The sequence below is a fragment of the Narcine bancroftii genome, chromosome 4, assembly GCF_036971445.1.
Source record: "Narcine bancroftii isolate sNarBan1 chromosome 4, sNarBan1.hap1, whole genome shotgun sequence".
NCBI classification, from domain to species: domain Eukaryota; kingdom Metazoa; phylum Chordata; class Chondrichthyes; order Torpediniformes; family Narcinidae; genus Narcine; species Narcine bancroftii.
The window spans coordinates 70,685,794-70,704,343 of record NC_091472.1 but is presented as its reverse complement, the minus strand read 5'-3'; the positions used below and the strand labels follow the sequence as shown (position 1 = coordinate 70,704,343).

Genomic DNA, 18,550 nt, shown 5'->3' with positions numbered 1-18,550 from the left:
ATATCACATTTCAAGCTGTGATCTCTTTGTCTTCTATCTATCCAGGTCTGACAGATGAAAAAGTAAAGACTTATCTGTCCCTTCATACACATGTACTGGAAGAATTTGTGGCTGACAGTGTTGATGTTGAAACAGTTGAAAAATGGCTAATGAGAAAACACAGTCGGCAAGAAGGTAAGTTTATCACTCCACTGGTTATCCAGCAGCTATATTTTTGGTATTACTTGAATGTTATTATCATAGAATATGTTAATATGTACATGAACCTTAAACAGTCTGAATAATTACCTACCACTAAATGTGCTTAAATTTGCCAGTTAGTCTAAGTAACCTGATGAAAGTTTGTGGGGTAAGGTGAATAGGAGGGCGAGACTGGGAAAAAGTGCAAGAAAGGCAAAAACTTGGATGTTCAATAGCTGCTGTAGTTCAGAATTATGTGATGCCATGGTCGATCACAAATGCCCTCAACCTTTCAGTTCAAATTGTCTACGCAAGTCACTCCTTTGTCAGTGAGGGATTGAGTTCATAGAAAACTGGATCATGGTTTTCCATAACATGAAACCATATTTCCCATTGAATCATGTGCTAGAAATGGAGATGTGTTCCTGTGGAATGTTTTTCTCTCAACAGTAATGGTGAGTACCAAAGTAGTTGCTTCGTGGTGGGAGAGCCACTTAAGAAATTGCCTTGTCAATTTCCAAAGCAAAGCTCTATGTGGCCAGCGTTTGAGACACAAATGTCTGCAGATGCTTATCATTTTCCAGACTTCAATTTGAATGGAGCCATACACTTTTAAATTCATATCAAATAGAGGTAAGCCAGGTCAATGAAATAACTCATAGCAGATAACATGGTCATTTAGGTCCACAGCTTGCACTTGCGTTCTCTGGAACTCTTGCTCTTATTCAACACTGACAATACAGTGTTTATGGAGATACAAGATGATCCAACATAATGGTTTGACCTAAATTTTAGGCCATGTAGCAGAGGAGGCATGAGGAGTAAAATGGGGAATGGGAGAGTAGGGTACATTAATGCCATTGTGAACAATATGTCTTGTGTGAAGAGAGCAGGACGGATGCATGTAGACTAGCTATAACATGTTTTAATTGCAACAGGTCATTTGGAAATATAAACTTGCATCCTTTGCATGTGAAACTCAAATCCACTTGCTCTTGAAATATTAACCTTTTTACTATGCACTTTCTGACATGCTGTGTTATTTCAGTGAAACATTTTTTTTGGATTTTTATTCAGTCAAAGCTTGTGACTGAGATTTTAATTTATAGCTGAAGGCCATATAGAACATTTTCAATGTGGAAAAAATTTAATAAATTATAGCTACATCCTAATTGTTGTAATAGCCATTTAAATGTTTGCTATTTTAAAATTATATATTTCTTATTTTTATTGCATCATGAAGACTTCATTTTTTAATATAATTTTCTCCATATACCTTTATGTTTACACAATTTACAATGTAGTGCCAGTATGCCAATTAGGACAATTAATAGAATGTAACCATTTTTTCATGTAATTTATCAATGTTTTTAAATTCAACCATGTTTCTAGAGTCAGTGTTGTACAGAAAAGAAACAGTCCTTCCAGCATGCCCATTCTGACCACCTATTCCAATTCCATTTACCAGTATTTAGTCCATAGTCTTCCATGTCTCGGTGATTCAAGTGCTGATTCAGACACTTTTCAAATGTTGTGAGAGAAATATTGTACACTTTCTTCAGTCACCTTTGCTCCAACGTAAACCATCAGTGCATTCATGACCCTCCTATTGTGAGCACCAGAACATCTTCACCACTGCCGCCACTATTAGAGAGCTGTGGACATACTCAGGTCCTATTGCTCAAGCCCACTTGGAACTTATCGGACCTCCCTTTTCTAGAGCTGCTGTTTACTTTTTGCCTGTGTCTCCATTGTGCCTGTTGCTTTTTCCTGCTGCTGCATTTTTCTTATTGAAGTCACCTTTTTGCTCTTTATGTCTTGAGATGACAAGCAGCAACAAAGTAACTACCAGAAATTTCTGGGAATTTTTGTGATCATTTTGAAAGCATAGTACAAGTTTGTGAAAAATCAGATTGTTTTGGTTGTCGTGTGTATTGAATTTTTCAGGACTTCTTTTCTGAAAGGTAATGTTCTGCTTTCTTTTGTTATTTTGTATATTTTCAAAATTTAAGAATTTTCTGGAATCTGATTTCTGGGCAGATTCTGACTTGTATCAATTTTTGTATGCAAGTGAAATGTTGTGCTCTTTGAAGAAAGATTTTTATTTTGAATTGTCAAAATCCTTGAAGTCCCAAGCAATTTTAGTGAGGAAGGAGCATTTCTGTAGTTCAGAATTCCTTCGAATGGGCCTGAAATAGCCTTTTATTTTTACGTGGCAGTAATGAAATTCTGTTTGGATAGTTTGGTGTTACAGAGGACAATCCTAGAAATGCTATGGAAAATTACTGTGAATTATTTTATTCCACTTCTCAATTCCTTCAATGTGGATGCCCATGGATCCTCTCATAAACTTCTATTTTAAGAGGTTATTTTCCACATACAGTTTGGTTTGGGATAATATATAAATATTATAAAGGAGTATTTACCTTCAAATGCCCCTTGAGTTGACAATATATATTTCATGCCTTCTTAATCTGTTCTTTATTGGCATTGCTGTTGAAGATTTGCATTGTCAGCAAGAAAATGCATACTGTTTTGTTTTGAATTTATATCAAAATGTGAGGATGTTGAAATTACAAATTTAACATTTAGTGCAACACCTTTACAGCACCAGTGATTGGGACTGGGGGTTCGAATCCCATGCTGTCTGTAATGAGTTTGTATGTTCTCCTCATATCATCGAGGGTTTTCCCCGGGGGCTTCAATTTCCTCCCACCATTTGAAAAGTACCAGGGCTATAGATTAATTGGGCGGCATGGACTCATGGGCTGAAATGGCCTGTTACCATGCTGTATGTCTAAATTTAAAAAAAAACATCAGTTTTATTACATTATTCTATTGTATTATAGTATTGGAGAAGTTAATGAGATTAAAAGGCAATGTTTCCAACCTGATGAATTCATCCAAAGTTTTGAAGTTAGGAGCTGAGAAAATGTCATATTCCCTATATTGGAAGGCAGCTGATATCTCCATTATTTAGAAAGGAGGACAAGAGGAGCAAGGAGCTACAGACCAATTTGTCTGACATCAATAATAGGGAAACTGTTGCAATGTGTTATTGAAGAAGTAGTAAAAGAGCACTTCGGGAAAAAAAAGGTGATCATTTAGGAAAGAGAGTTGTGTTTGATGAATTTGTTAATAGCTTGAGGTTGTAACTGGCAGACTTATTAAGGATAACCCAGCTGCTGTGATGTGAGATTATAAAACAAATGTATTGTGTGAAGTATTGGGAGTAATTTAATGGCTTGGATTAAGAAATAGTTACTGTTCAGAGTTGTTTTCCACTTGAGAAAATTGCTTATAATTTAAAAGACAAATATCATGTAGCTTGGAAGTTATGGTGCCCATATTTACAAAGTGTTGATATTAAAATCTAAATGAATCTTGAACATTCCCTTTCTCTTATAGGTCTCCATACACGCACACACACACACCCACATGCACTCTTAAAGGTATCGGAAATTAACCTACAACCCCCAGTACATCTTGAATGATGGGGGGAAAAAATGGAGCCCCCAGGGAAAACTCATGCAGACAAGGCGAGAACATATACAAGCTCCTAACAGAGCGCGGGATTTGAATACTGATCACTGGCACTGTTACAGCCTTGTGCTAACCACGCCACCCCTATCATGGCTGGTCACACATATTCAATAGAGTTTTATCTCTAGAGTCCTTGATCTCTTTTGCTTGTATCTAACTTCTTGAATACAATTAATGATTTGGCCTTAACTGCCTGTTGTTGTAGAGAATTACACATTTTTAATGAAGAATCTGTTCCCATCTTAGTCTTAAATGGCTTGCGCCACATCCCATGGCTGTGAAACCTGCTTCTGGACTTCTCCATCATCAGAAATGTTCTTCCTGCATCTCGTCTGTTCAATTTAATGAATTTTAGTGGTCCTGTTTGATTCTCCATTAAATACAAGCCCAATTATCCCAAACTCTCTTCATCCACAAAAATTGCCACTTCAGAGACAGGTCTGGTGTACTTTTGCTCCAATCCTTCCAAATAAAGAACAAGGAGATTTATTGCACACACAGTACTGAAGATGTCATCTCACTGAAACCCTGTACAATTGCAATGTCACGTCATGCTCTTCAATCTTCTCATTGTAATGGCCAACATAGTGTTTGCTGCATTAATTGCCTGTTGTACTTGCATCCTTTCATCCACTGGAATAAAAGGATATCCATGACTGCCTCATTATAAACCTGTTACATTTTAGATAATGTCATTTAACAACCCAAGTTAATATCCTTGTGTAGTGGCCATGTAGCAGGCTGAGTGGACGCACAGGGCGATATTGTGAACCGTCACCAGTGCGGCTCACCTGCGGACGTGTGGAGCCGCAGGCACTCTCCTGGGCACTGGACCACATACCAGCACGCTGGGTTGCTATGTCTCTTTCTAGAGGGCACTGGACTCCCACTGTGTTTACTTTAAACATGCCAGCCCCACAGATTGGTGGCAAACACACAGTGACTTAACCCCCCTCCGGTCCCATGGAACCGGGATAGGAGAGATAAAGAAAGGATGGCAAACTCAAATAAGCAGTCTTTGGTTGATTAACCTTGTGTATTTATTTAGTAGCTCTACTGAAAGTATTTGCTACAATTGGTGACCCAGACTGCAAGATTCAGCCGAAGCTTGAATCTACAGTTATCATGGACACAACTACAGCAGCACCAGTTAACATATTGGGAGATCACTTGTCTCCTTTTTGGACCTACCAACCTCGGGTATGGCTTCATGGCATAATGCTGAGGACACAAAATTTTGGCATGTCATTGGGGTGTTAGATGCTGCTACAGCAGCTAAAGTTAGTGAATTTATTGCACACCCCCCCACCCCCCCACCCCCCCCCCCCCGGCAGACAACCAATCACCAGGTTCCGCCAGTTCCTCCTGGACACACTGGAATTGACCAGGCACAAGCGTGGCAGGAGGCCTTTGAATATGGAGGGGCTAGGCAACAGAAATCCACCCGATCTGATGAACGAGACACTCGTGTTAGTGGATGGTCACTCTCATTGCTTGCTTTTTGAGACTCTATTTCTGTCAGAGGTACATACTGACGGTCATGACATACATCCTGACGGTCTAGACCGATTCACACGCTGGCCAGAGGCCATCCCATTGCCATCCAGTGTCACTGAGACATGCGCCGGAGCGTTCATTACCAAATGGATCTCTAGATTCGGAGTTCCCACGCACGTCACTTCAGACAGTGGAGCGCAATTCACCTCCGTGTTATGGACTGCCCTTGCGCACTTTTGTGGCACACAACTACATCATACTACAGCATACCACCCACAGTCCAAGGATCTTGTGGAACATTTCCACTGACTACTCAAGTTGACACTCCAAGCCCAACTCACCAGACCCAATTGGATTGATGAGTTATTGTGGGTTCTGCTGGGAGTGCGCACCACCCCAAAGGAAGACTTGCATACATCATCCGCGGAGGTGGTTTATGGTTCGGTTTTCTTGGTTCTAGGTGACATTCACTTCTCGTCCAACTCCTGTTTCTCTGATCTGGACGTACTTTATCAACTTCAACACGGCATCACAGTTAGTAAATCTATTCCAAACAAATGGCATGGAACCCCTAAACAGCATGTGCCTCGATCTCTCCTCGATGCTGACTTTGTGTTTGTGTGCAGACAGGACCACAGGAGCACCTTTGCAATGTCTGTATGATGGCCCTTTCCACGTGGTTAAGAGGGACGGGGTTGTGTTTACTTTGGACATTGGGGGGCATTCGCAACTGTTTACTGTGGACAGACTCAAGTCTGCACATGTTGATCCTACTTCTTTTCCCCCAGCCCAGCACAAAGGCACATGCAGCCAGTTCATTTGTTTTGGGCAATAATTCTGGGGGATAGTGTAGTGACGTGTGGCGGGTTGAGTGGGACATAGTGCGGTATCGCAAACTGGTGGATGCATGGAGCCATGGGTTGGGCCGCTATGCACTCATCTGGGTAACGGAATGCATACCCTTGGTACTGCATGCTGAATAGCGGCACGCTGAGTTGCTATGCCACTGTGTTTACTTTAAACATGCCAGCCCCACAGATTGGCGGCAAACACGTAGTGACTTCACCCCCCCGGTGGAACCCGGGACAGGAGAGATATAAAAGAAGGATGGCAAACTCAAATAAACAGTCTGGCTGACTAACCTTGTGTATGTGCATTTATTTAGTAGCTCTACCAGAGCAATCGCTACACTTGCTTATTTACAATTCTGCATCTACAATCATTTTTTTCCACTCACCAAACCTCTCTAAATCACTCATGGAACTTCAATGCCTCTTACTCATGGTTTGCACTCTTCCATTTTGGAGATGTAAAGTTCCCTCATTTATATATTTAATATCACATCTCCAGAATGGAGGACCATCGCCTTCCCAAGATTGTGTTATATGGCGAGCTCTCCACTGGCCACCGAGACAGAGGTGCACCAAAGAAGAGGTACAAGGACTGCCTAAAGAAAGCTCTTGGTGCCTGCCACATTGACCACTGCCAGTGGGCTGATATTGCCTCAAACTGTGCATCTTGGCACCTCACAGTTCGGCGGGCAGCAACCTCCTTTGAAGAAGACCGCAGAGCCCACCTCACTGTCAAAAGACAAAGGAGGAAAAACCCAACACCCAACCCCAACCAACCAATTTTCCCTTGCAACCGCTGCAACCGTGTCTGCCTGTCCTGCATCAGACTTGTCAGCCACAAACGAGCCTGCAGCTGACGTGGACTTTACCCCTCCATAAATCTTCGTCCGTGAAGCCAAGCCAAAGAATTGCAAAATAAAAAGTTCTGCCATAAAATGATCATGCCTCATCTCACAAGATATCTAATTACAATAAAACTCTGATCATGCCTTCAATTCAACAGTGTTTCCAGACAACTGATGTTAACCTTATCAATGCCTGAACATTATTTCACTCTTTACATGTTAGGCAGTAGTACAATAAATTCTTCAGTGAAACTAGAAATGTTCAAGTACTCCGCATTCCAGCTGCAAGCCCTCCCAAATTCCTGACCCCTTGTGTTCCCAATATCAATCCCAGATCCGGGTGCACGCAACTCCCTAGTCTGCTTCTGATCCTGGCAATTTTCCAAAGCCCCAGTCCTGGTCATTCAACTGCTTGTGCTCTGGACCCCCAGATTGCATTCTGGACTATCAGATTTTGCAAACAATTAGATGACAAATTATCGGAGTTTAACCGGAATCCATTCTCATCACACTGTACCCTGTCTGGGCTGGCCTGTTCTCGAGTTGGTCTTTCAAAGTGGCGGCAGGGCTGCAGCTGTGGTAATGGAAGACCTGGAGTGGGGAGCAGACCCATATCTTTCAGCTCTCCTCCATGGGGTCCTATGCCTACTCATTATGCTGACTGCCTCAGATGGGTTAAAACTGGGTGTAGAATGCAGACAGCAGTGCATTTTTCGTAAAATTGGAGAACCACAAAAGCCCGTGCCCAAGATGGAAGCATTCATGATTGGAAACCCAGACACGAGGGATGTGGGCTTCCAGGAGAGCAATGTGAGGCACTAGATTGTGAGAACACCACTCCACTGAGAAGGGGAAGCCTGAGAAAAGATCCTCCAGCAAGGAGGCTGCAAAATTGCAGCAGTGGAAGGCTTGGAGGCTCAAGGTCTCACACCAAGCTGCTGGAGATTTGCTCATTGGAACCAGGGTATCAGGACCAGGTTTCACAAGGTAGTTACAGCAAGTAGGGCTCCCTGGTCATATTGGAATTTCAGAACCAAGGCCAAAGATGTTGACTTGAGTATCTGGAGTTCAACTGCTAGAGCAGCAACAGAGGATATGGGAGCACAGAAGGCGATGGCATCGGAGGAGATGGTGGAATCCACGATCACTAAAGATATCGCTTTTGTTTCTATGTCTCTTTTTCGGAGTGGTGCTGGATTAGTGGCACCACTTTGTGCAATTATGGGCAAACAAAAGTATGCACATTTTGTACATTTGTGTAAATGCGTTCAAAACCATCATCTCTTCAGTACTGGTCAGCAAGCTTCAAAATCTGGGACTCCGCACCTTCCTCTGCAAATGGATCCTTCCTCCTCGGAAGATCAGTGTGAATCGGTGACAGCGACTTCTCACTGACAATCAGAACAGGTGCACATCAAGGATGAGTGAGTGTTTAGTCCACTGATCTTCTAGCTCTATACCCATGACTGTGTGGCTAAGCATAATTTAAATGCCAATGACAAATTTGCTAGTGACATAACTGATGACAGTGAGGAAGCGTACAGGATTGAGATTGTTGAATTGAGTGGTGTCACAACAGCAACCTTGCACTCAGCGTTAACCAAATTTAGGAACTGATTGAGGACTTCAGGAAGGGGAGACCAGGAAAATACAAACCAGTCTTCTTCGAGGGGTCAGCAGTGGAGAGGTTGAGGAACTTAAAATTCCTGGGTGTCAGCATCTCTGAAGACCTATCTTGGGCCCTTCATGTTGATGAAGAAGACTCACCAGTGGCTATACTTTGTGAGGTGTTGGAGGAGATTTGATATTGTCACCAAAGACTAGCAAATTTCTACAGGTATACCGTGGAGAGCATTCTGACTGGTTGCATCACTGCCTGGTATTGAGGTGCCAATGCACAGGACAGGAAAAGACTAGAGAGAGTTGTGAACTCGGCCAGCACCAACATAGGCATTATTCTTCACTCCTTTAAGGACATCTGCAAGAAATAGTGTTTCACGAAAGTAGCCTTCATCTTCAAGGACTCTCACACCCAGACCATGTCCTCTTCTCTCTGTTACCATCATGAGGAAGGTACAGATGCCTGAACATGAACACCCAATGGCACAAAAACAGCTTCTTCCCCTCCACCACCAGATTTCTGAATGGACAAAGATCCAGTGACACAATCTCACTTTTTCTCTTAAACGAATCTTTTTTTAAATGTAATATATAGCAATATTTGCACCTGTAATACTGCTGCAAAACAATGACTTTTGTGACCCGTGTTCATGAAATTAAATACTGATTCTGATACATGACTATAAAGGAACCTTGAAACTTCCAGTGTACACTTTCAGAATTCCTCACCAACTTTATTGTCAATAACTTGTAACATTAGTGTCATCCAAAGTATCCATCTGGTGAAAGTAGCTCAATTTAAGTGGAGAATCATACCTGATTACTATTGTAGCTTTATTGCTCATTTCTAATGTTTTTACCATTGCCACTGAAACTCTTAATTTTTTTTTAATTTTGAGATATTACTTTTGCAGAGATTCCACATCATAGAACCATAGAATGCTACAGCACAGAAAACAGGCCATTCAGCCTTTCTAGTCTGTGCCAATCATGTTCAATAACCCTCCAGACCTCTCCCATCCATGTATCTATTCAATTTATCCTTAAAAAAAAGATTGATTCCACACCCACCACATCAGATGGCAGCTCATTCCACACTCCCACCACTCACTGAGTGAAGTTCTCCCTAATGTTCCCCCAAACCTTTCCCCTTTCATCCTAAAGCCATGTCCTCTCGTATTTATCTTTCCTAATTTCAGTGGAAAGAGTCTACTCGCATTTACTCTGTCTATGCCCCTCATGATTTTATAAACCTGTATCAAATCTCCCCTTGTTTGTCTTCATTCCAAGGAATAAAATCCTAACCTGTTTAATCTTTCCCTGTAACTCAACTTCTGAAGACCTGGCAACATCCTAGTAAATCTTCTCTACACTCTTTCAATCTTATTGATATCCTTCCTGTAGCTAGGTGACCAGACTGCACATAATATTCCAAATTTGGCCTCACCAATTTCTTACATAACTTCAACATCCCAACTCTTATACTCAATAATTTGATTTATAAAGGTCAAGATGCAAAAAGCTTTTTTTATAACCCTGTGATGCCACTTTCAGGGAACAATGTACCTGTATCCCCAGATCTCTTTGCTCCTCCGCACTCCTCCATGCCTTATAATTCTTCCTTGATTTGTTCTTCCAAAATGCAATACCTCACACTTGTCTGCATTAAACTCAATCATCCATTTACTGGGCGATTCTCCTAGTTCGTTCAGATCCCTCTGCAAGCTTTAAAAATCTTCCTCTCTGTCCACTATGCCTCCTATCTTTGTGTCATCAGCAAACGTGCTGATCCAATTTTATCATGTTATCATCCAGATTATTAATATGGACAGCAAGCAACATTGGTCCCAACGCAGATTCCTGAGGCGCACCACTCATCACAGACCTCCAGTCTGAGAAGCAACCATCCACTACCACTCTCAGTTTTCTCTCACACAGCCAGTTTTGAATCCAGTTTACAACCCCTCTATGTGTACCTAGTATCTTAACCTTCTGAACTAACCTCCCATGTGGGACCTGGTCGAAGTCCATGTAGACAACATCCACACCCTTTCCTTCATTTACTTTCTTGGTAACTTCCTCAAAAAACTTTACAAGATTTGTTAAACATGACCTACTACACACAAAGCCATGCTAACTGTCTTTGATCAGCCCATGCTATCCAAATACCTATCGCAGAACTCCTTCCAATAATTTACCTACTACTGACGTCAGGGTCATTGGCCTAAAGATACCTGGTTTACTTTTGGAGCCTTTCTTAAACAGCGTGACAACATGTGCTACTTCTAATCCTCTGGCACCTCTCACGCGGTTAAGGACATTTTGAATATCTCTGTCAGGGCCCCTGAAATTTCAACATTTGTCTCCCTCAAGGTCCAAGGGAATATCATATCCATCCCAGGGGATTTATTCACTATAAGGCAGCAATCACCTCCTCCTCCTTGATCTCCATATATTTCATGACACTTCTATTTGTTTCCCTTTCATCTATATGCACTCTACCAGTTTCTGAGTAAATACTAATGCAAAAAAAAAATGTTTAAGATCTCACCTTTTTTGTGAGGCTCCAGACATAATTGACCACTCTGATCCTCTAGGGGACCAATATTGTCCCTTTTTATCCTCTTACTCTTAATATACTTGTAGAAACCCTTTGGATTTACCTTCCCATTATCAGCCAAAGCACCCTAAATGCCCTCTTTTTGCCTTCCTGATTTCCTTCTTCAGTATTCTCTTACATATTCCATTACTCTGCAAGTACCTCATTTGCTCCTTGTTGTCTATACTGGTTATACACCTCTCTCATCTTAATCATATCACCAATATCCCTTGAAAGCCAAGGTTCCCTATGCCTGTTAATTTTGCCTGGTAGGAACATGCAAACTCTGCACCCTCAAAATCTCACCTTTGAGTGCCTTCCACTTGCTTGACGCATCTTTTCCAGAAAACAGCTTATTCCAATCAACTCCTCCGAGATCCTCTCTCATTTCCACAAAATTGGCCTTTCTCCAATTTAGATCCTTAACTCTAGGACCAGGCCTATCCTTATCCATAAGTAACTTGAACCTAATGACATTATGGTCACTGGACCCAAAATGCTCACCTACACAGACCTCTGCCAACCAACCTGCCTGGCTCCCTCATAGGACATCAAGTATTGCATCCTGTCTTGTTGATACCTCCACATATTGATTTGGAAAACTTTCCTGTACACATTTGACAAACTCCAAGCCATCCAATCCTTTTACAGTAAGGGAATCCCATTCAATATGCGGAAAGTTAAAATCTCCTACTATCACAACTTTCAGTTTCTTACACTGCTATCTCCCAACAGATTTGCACCTCCAATTCTCTCGGACTGTTGGTCAATCAGTCTATAATACAAGCCCATTCGTGTGCTCACTCCTTTCCCTTTCCTTAGCTCCCTTCAACTGGCCTCTGTAGGAGAGTCCACAGTGCTATCCTGCCTAAGTGCAGCTGTGATAGTTTCCCTGACCAGCAATGCCACTTCTTCCCCCTTTCATCACTCCCCCTCTATCATGTTTGAAACATTGGAACCCCAGAACATTGAGCTGCCAGTCCTGCCCCTCCTGCAACCAAGTCTCATTAATAGCAATAATGTCATAATCCCTGAATCGATGCCCTAAGATCATCTGTCTTATCAACAATACTTCTTGCATTGAAATGGATACGTCTGAGATCATTTATATCATGTACAAACCTCTGCTTTCTGTCTTTACATGCAGTCCTCACATGACCCTTGCCACCTCACTATCTGCTCTGTCACTCTGGTTCATCTGAACTAATATCCTTCCTTAGCTTTGAATTAATCCCCTTTTCAAGCAGAATCACTTGCTTACCCCTTACTCTTTTTGTCTGCTCATCCTAAATATTGTATATCTGGATATTCAACTGATCTATCAGGGAATTGTGTATTATGTCTATTTGTTGATGATAGAAAGCAGGGTCCAAAAGTGGGCTGTGAGAAGAATTCTGAATGGATTTGAACAGATATTGATGTATTAATTGAATAGGTGAGGATATGATTGATGGAATGTAATGTGGGGAAATACAAGGCCATTTAATTTGGTAGAAAAAAATTGGAAAGTTGGATTTTTTTTTAAAAAAGGGGGGATTGAATCCTGTTATTCAGAAAGACCAAGTATCCTTGTATATGAATCACTCAAAGTGTGCAGATACAGCAAGCAAATAAGAATGTAAATGGTATGTTGCTCTTAATTGTAAGATAATTTGAGTACAACTGTAGGGCATATTGTTCAAATTGTACTGAGCCCTGGTGAGACTGCATCTGGAATATTGTTCACTGAACTGGTCTGCTGACCCAATGGGTGTGCAGTGCTTTGATGCCTGGTCTATCAGATTTGCTGTGTAAAGCAAAATTAAATAGATTGGGGTTACCACAGTTTAAAGGAACAAGAGCCATTCTCACTCAGCCATTGTCATTCTTCTGGGCTTGCTGCAGGGACGATGCATCTTCTGGTTTGGGATGTCTAGAACCAGAGATCACAGCCACATAACAAAATATTTCCAGAATAGAAATGGGAATAAAGTTCTTCATTCATAAAGTAATGATTTTTTTGGAAGATTATTCAGAATAGAGATGGATAAATATTTATGTGAAGGTAATAGAGGAATCGGGTTCAGGCAAAAAAAAAGCGGTGCACAGCAAGCACGGGATTGAATTAGTGAGGGCTTTGCCACTCTGGCTAAATTTGAGATGTATTGGGTGGGATGTATGTGAGTATTTTCAAATGATACAGAGTCATTAGAATACCCTGAAGTGATTACATAATTTAAACGAATATGCTTCCATTATTAGTGAAAACTCAGATGACAGATCAGAAGATCATTCATCAGAAGATGTGAGATATTGACCCAAAACATTTGAAATAGCACAACTCATTTTAATTCAGATTGAATTTAATATCATTCAAAGATAATTTCAGGAAATTATTGTGCTTAGTGACCATGTAAATTATGGTAAAATCATAGATTTTCAGAAGAACATATGAAATTTAAACTCAGTTTGCAAGTTCAGAGCATACTATATTCAGAGAATCATTCCATTCGGGGTTTTTTTTTTCCCACAGACCCAATTTGCAAGCCATGTAGAATGTTTTATTAATTGTTCTTCTTATTGGCTTTTTAGTTTTTCCTTAACTAAACAAGCACAGAATACAGGATATATAAGTTTTGAATAACAGCTTCTGATATCACAATTATCTGTAAGTTAAACATGACATCTTGTATAGTTTTAACAGCTCATGGAATTTTGTCCATGTAGGTGAAACTTTGCTGAAGTTAGCAAGCCCCTCTATTGAAGCACCAGGAACAGAATTTTATGAGGGTGAGTTCATGAAATAAGGAAGTGTTAAATATAATTCATTTAATTCATCAGTTGTAAGGAATGGTGAATAATCATCTATTGGACATGAGTAAACACAGCACACATGACTTTATCATAACCATATAACCATTTTCATACTTTATCAATAGTGAATTACCTGAATTAATGGTTAACTGTTCCAAAATGAAAACTTTAACTCTGTCACCTTCCCTTACATTTTCTATATGCTTTATTCATTTGAGCCTCTTTCTCCGTTCCTCATCTTGTCTTCCATACATCTGCTACCTCCCACCATCCCTCACACAACCCCTCTTGTTTGCACCTCTACTCAAATCACCTTGTTGATGGACTCTCCACCCTACCTGGTCAATGAGCTCTTACATAAGATAGCCTCCATAATCTGGCATGCTCTCTTCTCAGGTACCAATGACCCCTCCTCTCACAGCAACACCACCTCTCCTCATTTCTTAATTCCTGCTGAGTTCTTGCCCACCCCCACCCCCCCCATCCTCGCTCCCTTCTTGGTCCCTCTCATAGCTCTTCACTGTACGTGTTATTTGATCATAATCTCCTTATTTCCAATGTTTTGTCCTTTCCCATTTCTTCTCAGTATTTTAACATAACATAACATAACAATTACAGCACGGAAACAGGCCATTAGGCCCTTCTAGTCCGCACCGAACCAAACACCCCTTTCTAGTCCCACCTCCCTGCACAATGCCCATAACCCTCCATCTTTGATCTTTGTTTATTTTTCTATCTTTGGAGTGAATATAAATTAATTGCATCTTTGGATTCAAACATTATCAGTGATTCTCAAGTTCAAATTAAAACCTTGCCCTTTAATTGTTCTATTCAGATTATTTTAAGATGATGATGTTTTACTGACTCCAACTCAAAACTGAATTTTATCTTTTACTTCATTGCAATTTTGATTTAATGAAAAGAGAGTACTCCATCTACATGTACACAATGGTTAAGTGATATTATGTGTCTTGTTTAAGTTTAGAAAAAATTAGAAATGCCTTTAAAGAATCAAATATTAACTTTCAAAAGACGTGAGGCCTATTGTCATAACCTGAAGAATTAGTGTTGTTCTGAAGCTTTGATGCTGCGCTGTCCATCTCCAGGTTGTTATCACTTGATTCCTACGTGACAGCTTTTAACCTTGCTTAGTGGTAGGGGGTTTGAATTATAAGGGTTTAAAACAAATGCTTATCATTTGAATAGTACATTGCATTATATAACTCTACTGTTCAAATTTGCACAATGTGAACATCAATAAACATTTTAAAAAGAAAATAAAGAAATAGAATCCTGCAGGAACACTGTCACCAACTGCATTGTTTAGTTTTCAATTCTCCGTTTTGTTTTTTACCGTTATTGCGATTGCATTTCAATTTTATCAAGATATAGGAGCATTGGCTCATTGAGTCTGATCCACCATTCTTATCATGAGCTAATCCATCCACTCACTCAGCCCCACACCCAAACTTTCTCCCTTTAACCCTTGCTGCTCTGAATAATCAAATATGTCTCAATCTCTGCCTTAAATACACCCAATGACCTTGCTTCCACAGACTCGGCACCTAAAGAAATTTTTCCGCATATCTCTGTTCTAAATTGATGCCCTTTTATCCTGAAATTATGCCTCTTGTCTGATAATCCCGTACCATGGGGAACATTCTTGCCACATCTACTTTGTCTAGGTCTTTTACCATTCAAAATGCCTCTATGAGGTTCCCACCCCCCCCCCCCCGCCCCACCTCATAATTCTGTACAGTCCAAGAGCTGATGATAATTTTTCATATATTAACCCTTTAATTCCTGGTATAATTCCTGCTAATTTTCTCTGAACCCTCGCCAACGTCACCACATCTTCTCAAATACGGCACCCAAAACTGTACACAATACTCCAAGTGAGGTCTCACCAGTGCTTTATAGAGTTTCAACATTACATTCCTGCTCTTGTATGCTATCTCTCTAGAAATGAATACCAAATTCACCTTCTTCACCACCAACTCAACCTGGAGGTGAACCTTTACTAGGGTATCCTGCATGAGGACTCCCGAGTTCCTTTGCATCTCAGAATTTTGAATTTTATCCCCTCCTAAATAATAGTCTGCCCATATATTTTTCTACCAAAGTGCTTGACCATACACTTTCCAACATTGCATTTAATCTGCCACCTCTTTGCCTATTCTCGTAATCTATTCAAGTCTCTCTGCAGCCTTTCAGTATCCTCAGCACCACTACTTTGTTAATTTGAATGCAAAGCCATCTATTCCATGATCCAAATCATTTATGTACCACATAAAAGAAGCGGCTCCAAGAACACCATTGATACAGGTAGCCAAGCAGAATAGGATCCCTTTATTTCTACTCTGTTTCCTGCCAACCAGTCAAGGCTCTACCCATGCTAGTATCCTTCCTGTAATTCCATGGGCTCTCATTTTGTTTAGCAGCCTTATGTGTGGCACCTTGTAGAATGCCTTTTTGGTTTTTGGATCTTTTTGGTTTTCGATCATTAGATATGTACACAAAGTATGTGCCAAAATTCTTACTTGCTGCACCTGAACAAGTACTTTCTACAAAAAAAACTACAAAACAACTGAAAAGACGACTACAATAGTACAATTCATTAAATTTAAAAATGGCAATGAATCAAAAATTGATAATAAATGTTCACAGTTATTCTTGTGTAAAAGAAGTGTCTTAGCAATAGTGCAGACAATCCTTTTGTGGTGTCAGAGCAGTAAAGCAGCCCCTGATTAATTTAACAAGGTGGGAGAAGGAGAGGTTCAAGAATCTGATAGCTCTTGGAAATGCTAGACTTCAAACTCCTGTACCTTCTTCCTGAAGGTAGCAGTGAGAAGAGGAGGTGACCAGGGAGATGGAGGACCTTTATGATGCCTTCTTGAGGTAGTGCCTCACATGAACGCATTTAGTGGATGAAAAGTTGGAGCCATTGTTTGTTAACTTCGGCATTCCTTGGCAGTCAAATTGCCAAACAAGGCTTTGATGTAACTAGCCAGTATACTTTTCACACATGTAGAAGTTTGATAAATATTTGACGACATGCTAAATGCCACAAACTCCTTAAAAAACAGCTGCAGCAAAATATTTTGTTAAAATTTATATATTTATCAATGCATTCAGTGATGCACTCTTCATTGGCATGGTCGTGCAGGAAGATTTTAAATCAACAGACACTGAACAGCCAAACATGGACAGAGTTGAGCAGAACAAGTGGAGTGTGTCATTGCATGCAAATAGAGCAGATATTTCTTTCAAGCTGGACACGGGCAAAGGCCAATTTGATCTGCGAGCATGACATCAGGGCAATGAAAATAAAGCCATACATCCATTCAAATTCTGATCAGCTCAAAGCCTACAATGGACAGCGCATTGACATGAAAGGTACAGAAGACTTAGTTGAAAGTTAAAAGATAACGAGCACCAGCCTGTTTCCGCTCCGTAAATAGTTATATGGTTTATATGGTTATAAGGTTATATGGGGTTATCTCATGGTTGCAGTTGTACCAGACGGACATGATTCACTTTGATAACAAAGCATGTGAAAATTTAAGCCTAGTCAAAAGAGTGTACCCCATTAACAGTGCCAATGCATGTAACAGCATAGAGGAAATAATGGATCAATTTCCAGATATCTTCAAGGGGTTTGGTGTTCTACCATTCACCTATAAGATACAACCAGTAGTGAATGCCCCAAGGCAACTTCCAGTGGCACTAAAATAAAAGCTCAAGCAAGAATTTGACTAAATGGCGTCACTAGGGGTCATAAAGAAAGTGGAGGAACTCACAGAATGGGTGAATTCAATGGTGTGTGTCAAAAAGAAAGGTGACCTGCCCTGAATGCCAATATAAAGAGAGAACATTATTAGATTACAACCAGGGATGAAATTACAAGTGAAATGGCTGGTGCAGAGTTTTTCCACTAAATTGAATGCATCCCAGGGCTTCTGGCAAATACAACTGCATGAAGATAGCCCAAAATACTATACATCTAATACACAATTTGGCAGATACTCCTGACTGAAGATGCCTTTTGGAATTTCTTCAGCTCTGGAAGTGTTCCACAGGACAATGGAACACTTCATAGAAGGCATAAATAGGGTACCTGTGTACGTGGATGACATGAGTCTATGGAGATCCACATAGGAACAACACAATGAGAAGCTCATCAAAGTGCTACAATGCATCCAGAAATATGGATTAAAGTTACACAGTACAAAATGTCAGTTGGTGTGAAGGAAATCGCCTTTCTGGGTGAAAAACTGTCAGAGACAGGCATGGAGCAAGATGAGCAAGGTGAAAGCAATTCCAGAGATGTCCAGACCCACTGAAAAAGAGGGCATATTGAGAGTGCTGGGAATGATCAATTTCATTGGTAAATTCGTCCAAACCTGTCTTCTAAAACAATATACCTAAGGAAGTTGTTACATGACAAATGTAACAGGAGGAAGGATGGGGATGACTGAAGACAATTCTAACTACAGTACCGGTGCTTTTGACATTCTTTGACCCAAAAAGGACAAAAATATCTATGGATGCTTGCAAAGATGGAATAGGTGCCGTACTACTTCAGGCTATGAGAGAAGATTGGAGGTCAATTACATATGCAT

General features: G+C 40.6%; 1 protein-coding gene across 9 annotated transcripts in view; it reads left to right on the top strand.

The window, feature by feature from the left end:
• The window catches only part of pde10a (phosphodiesterase 10A), a 218,907-nt gene that overhangs the window by 36,950 nt on the left and 163,407 nt on the right, over positions 1-18,550 (top strand). For 8 of the 9 annotated variants that reach the window (XM_069931573.1, XM_069931577.1, XM_069931569.1 and 5 more), the window contains 2 exons: positions 46-174; positions 13,842-13,904. In XM_069931573.1, coding sequence (XP_069787674.1) covers positions 46-174; positions 13,842-13,904 — 192 coding nt within the window. The remainder of the gene's footprint in view (positions 1-45; positions 175-13,841; positions 13,905-18,550) is intronic. The other variant, XM_069931571.1, reaches the window with a different exon arrangement.